The sequence below is a fragment of the Terrapene carolina genome, unplaced genomic scaffold (assembly GCF_002925995.2).
Source record: "Terrapene carolina triunguis isolate 2854851 unplaced genomic scaffold, T_m_triunguis-2.0 Scaffold311, whole genome shotgun sequence".
NCBI lineage: Eukaryota > Metazoa > Chordata > Testudines > Emydidae > Terrapene > Terrapene triunguis.
The window spans coordinates 208,006-211,210 of record NW_020664662.1 but is presented as its reverse complement, the minus strand read 5'-3'; the positions used below and the strand labels follow the sequence as shown (position 1 = coordinate 211,210).

General features: G+C 47.7%; 1 protein-coding gene across 1 annotated transcript; it reads left to right on the top strand.

Annotated features, from left to right (window-relative positions):
• The first annotated feature begins 674 nt into the window (after positions 1-674).
• Positions 675-1,598, top strand: LOC112121338 (olfactory receptor 52E2-like). The gene has a single exon (XM_024220365.1). The coding sequence runs from the start codon at positions 675-677 to the stop codon at positions 1,596-1,598; it is 924 nt and encodes a 307-aa protein (XP_024076133.1).
• The last annotated feature ends 1,607 nt before the right edge of the window (positions 1,599-3,205 follow it).

The window sequence follows — 3,205 nt, the reverse complement described above, 5'->3', positions numbered from 1 at the left end:
TACCTCACTGAAACTGAGGATTTCCGTCATCAAAAGTGGCTCTGTAATGTATACACCTCCCCTGTTTCTTTGCCAAAAGCTCCTTTTTAGCAAAAATCTTGGCATTGTAGACAAGGCCTAAGGAACAATGATGAATAACCAGCAACAGAGGGTCCTGTGGCACCTTTAAGACTAACAGAAGTATTGGGAGCATAAGCTTTCGTGGGTAAGAACCTCACTTCTTCAGATGCAAGTGATGCAACTCTCTGTTGCTTTTTTCAGACTCAGACTAACACGGCTACCCCTCTGATACTTGATGAATAACCAGTATCCACACTTGTGTTTCCTGCTGGTGCCTACTAAGGTTTCCCAGACAACGAAGTGTAGGAGTTACTGACACATTGAGCACTGTAATACATGAAATTGGCATTAGTAGCATCATGTGTTCATAATTCATTTCTCCGAATAATGAAAATGTCATTTTCCAGGGTGTGAAGGCTGACCAATCTGCTTCACCCATAAGAACAGCCTCCAGTTTTGCATGCAGTATCTCACATTAATATTTTCTCTCCATCCAGGCATTTGCAATGTGACCATCACCCTAGAGCCTGGGCAATACAGGACATCAGGGGGACGTACGGTACATGCAGGAATCACCGTTCTGCCTCAGATTTGGACACCTTCTCCCCTACACCATGTCAGATTCCAACATAACTGATTTCACCAACCCCTCCACCTTCATCCTGCTGGGCATTCCTGGCCTGGAGGCGGCCCATATCTGGATCTCCTTTCCCTTCTGTGCCATGTACATCATAGCCATCTTGGGGAACTTCACCATCCTATTCATTGTGAAGAGGGAGCCGAGCCTTCATGGGCCCATGTACTATTTCCTCTGCCTGCTGGCTGTCACTGACCTAGGCCTGTCTACGTCCATCCTGCCCAAGATGCTGAGCATCTTTTGGTTCAATTCCAGGGTGATTGATTTCAGTGCCTGCCTCACCCAGATGTACTTCATTCACTGCTTCTCAGTGATGGAGTCTGGGATCCTCGTGGCCATGGCTTTGGATCGCTACGTGGCCATCTGCCATCCCCTGAGATATTCCACCATCCTGACAAACCCCATCGTGGCCAAGATTGGCCTCGCCATGGTGCTGCGTGGTGGCATGCTCGCACTTCCCTATCCCTTCCTGGCACGGCAGTGGCCTTATTGCAAAACCAACATCATCCCCCAGCTGTACTGTGCGCATATAGCCGTGGTGAATCTGGCCTGTGCCGACACCCGCGTCAGTAGTTACTATGGCCTCTTTGTGCAATTTTCTGTGATGGGTCTGGATTTGAATTTCATTGCTGTGTCCTATATCCAGATCCTCAGGGCCATCTTCAGCCTCCCCACAAACGACGCCCGCCTCAAGACTTTTGGGACCTGCAGCTCCCATCTCTTTGCCACCTTAGTCTCTAACATCCCAGGTCTCTTCATCTCCCTCATGCACCGGTTTGGCCAGAATGTGCCCCTATATTTCCACGTTCTCATTGCCAACGTGTACCTCTTGATGCCCCCCATGCTGAACCCCATCATCTATGGGGTGAGGACCAAACAGATCCGGGGCAGGCTGCTCTAGCTCTTTACTCATAAAGGGGCGTGTCATAACTATAAAGGGAAGGGTAACAGCTCTCCTGTGTACAGTACTATAAAATCCCTCCTGGCCAGAGACTCCAAAATCCTTTTACCTGTAAAGGGTTAAGAAGCTCGGGTAACCTGGCTGACACCTGACCCAAAGGACCAATAAGGGGACAAGATACTTTCAAATCTTGGCGGGGGGGAAAAGGCTTTTTGTTTGTGCTCTTTGTTTAGGGGGTGGTTCGCTCTTGGGACTGAGAGGGACCAGACATCAATCCAGGTTCTCCCCATCTTTCTAAACAAGTCTCTCATATTTCAAACTTGTAAGTAAAAAGCCAGGCAAGGCATCTTAGTTTTACTTTGTTTTCTCAACTTGTAAATGTACCTTTTACTAGAGTGTTTATCTTTGTTTGCTGTACTTTGAACCTGAGACTAGAAGGGGGTCCTCTGAGCTCTTTAAGTTTGATTACCCTGTAAAGTTATTTTCCATACTGATTTTACAGAGATGATTTTTACCTTTTTCTTTAATTAAAAGCCTTCTTTTTAAGAACCTGATTGATTTTTTCCTTGTTTTAGATCCAAGGAGGTTGGATCTGTATTCACCAGGAGTTGGTGGGAGAAAGAAGGGGGGATGGTTAATTTCTCCTTGTTTTAGGATCCAAGGGGTTTGGATCTGTATTCACCAGGGAATTGGTGAAAGGTTTCTCAAGGCTTCCCAGGGAAGGGAATTAGCTTTGGGAATGGTGGCAGCGGACCAGATCTAAGCTGGTAGTTAAGCTTAGAAATTTTCATGCAGGCCCCCACATTTGTACCCTAAAGTTCAAAGTGGGGAAGCAGCTTTGACAGGACCTAATGGTTTCTCCTCAGGCTCTGACTCTGAGATTGAACTATGTGCAGAGCTGGCTGGTGATACGGTGCTGGACCCTCTTCCCTGAATCACTGACTGGACTGTCAAAGTGACATTCAATCCTTTCGTGGCCTTACTGTGCTGTGTCAGAGTGACAAACTGAGGAATCAATCTTTGTACAATTGATTAATTTATAAGGTTCCCACCTTTCTTATTGCTGGTAACTGGACCCCTGAGGCCCCGTGTCCTGTCCTGCCTACACCCCCGAGGCCCTGCCCCTTGTCCCACCTCTTTCCACAACACCCCTCCCCCATCCCACCTTTTGCCCCAAGACCCCACCTCTGTTGCTCTCTCCTCTCATCCCCAGCCCCATCCAATACTGGTTCATCACCACCACCCTCTCCGCCCCCCGAGCTGGGCTCCCTCTGCTCCAGGACTGGGATAGAAACTGCTTCAGCCTGATAAGGAGCCTTCAGTGAGAAGCCAGGAAGCTGTATAAAAGCAGCTGAGGTTGGGGGCAGTGTTGTACTGCAGGCGGGCGGGACTGCATCCTACAGCTTGTGGGACCTAAAGCTCAGCGACAGAGTCCTGAAGGAAGAGACCATTTTGTGGCTTATTTCAGCTTGAGTGTGATATGTGATGAGTTCAGTTTCCACCTTTGTGGCATGAAGTTTGTATATAAACAGAGCCAGGGTTATTAAGATAATAAACAAGCTTGCCATTAAATTGAATTAAGGCTTCTTAAATGATCCTGAAAGTGT

What these genes read in the sequence shown, in the direction of transcription:
- LOC112121338 (XM_024220365.1), top strand. Translation starts at nt 675, where the DNA reads ATGTCAGATTCCAACATAACTGATTTCACCAACCCCTCCACCTTCATC.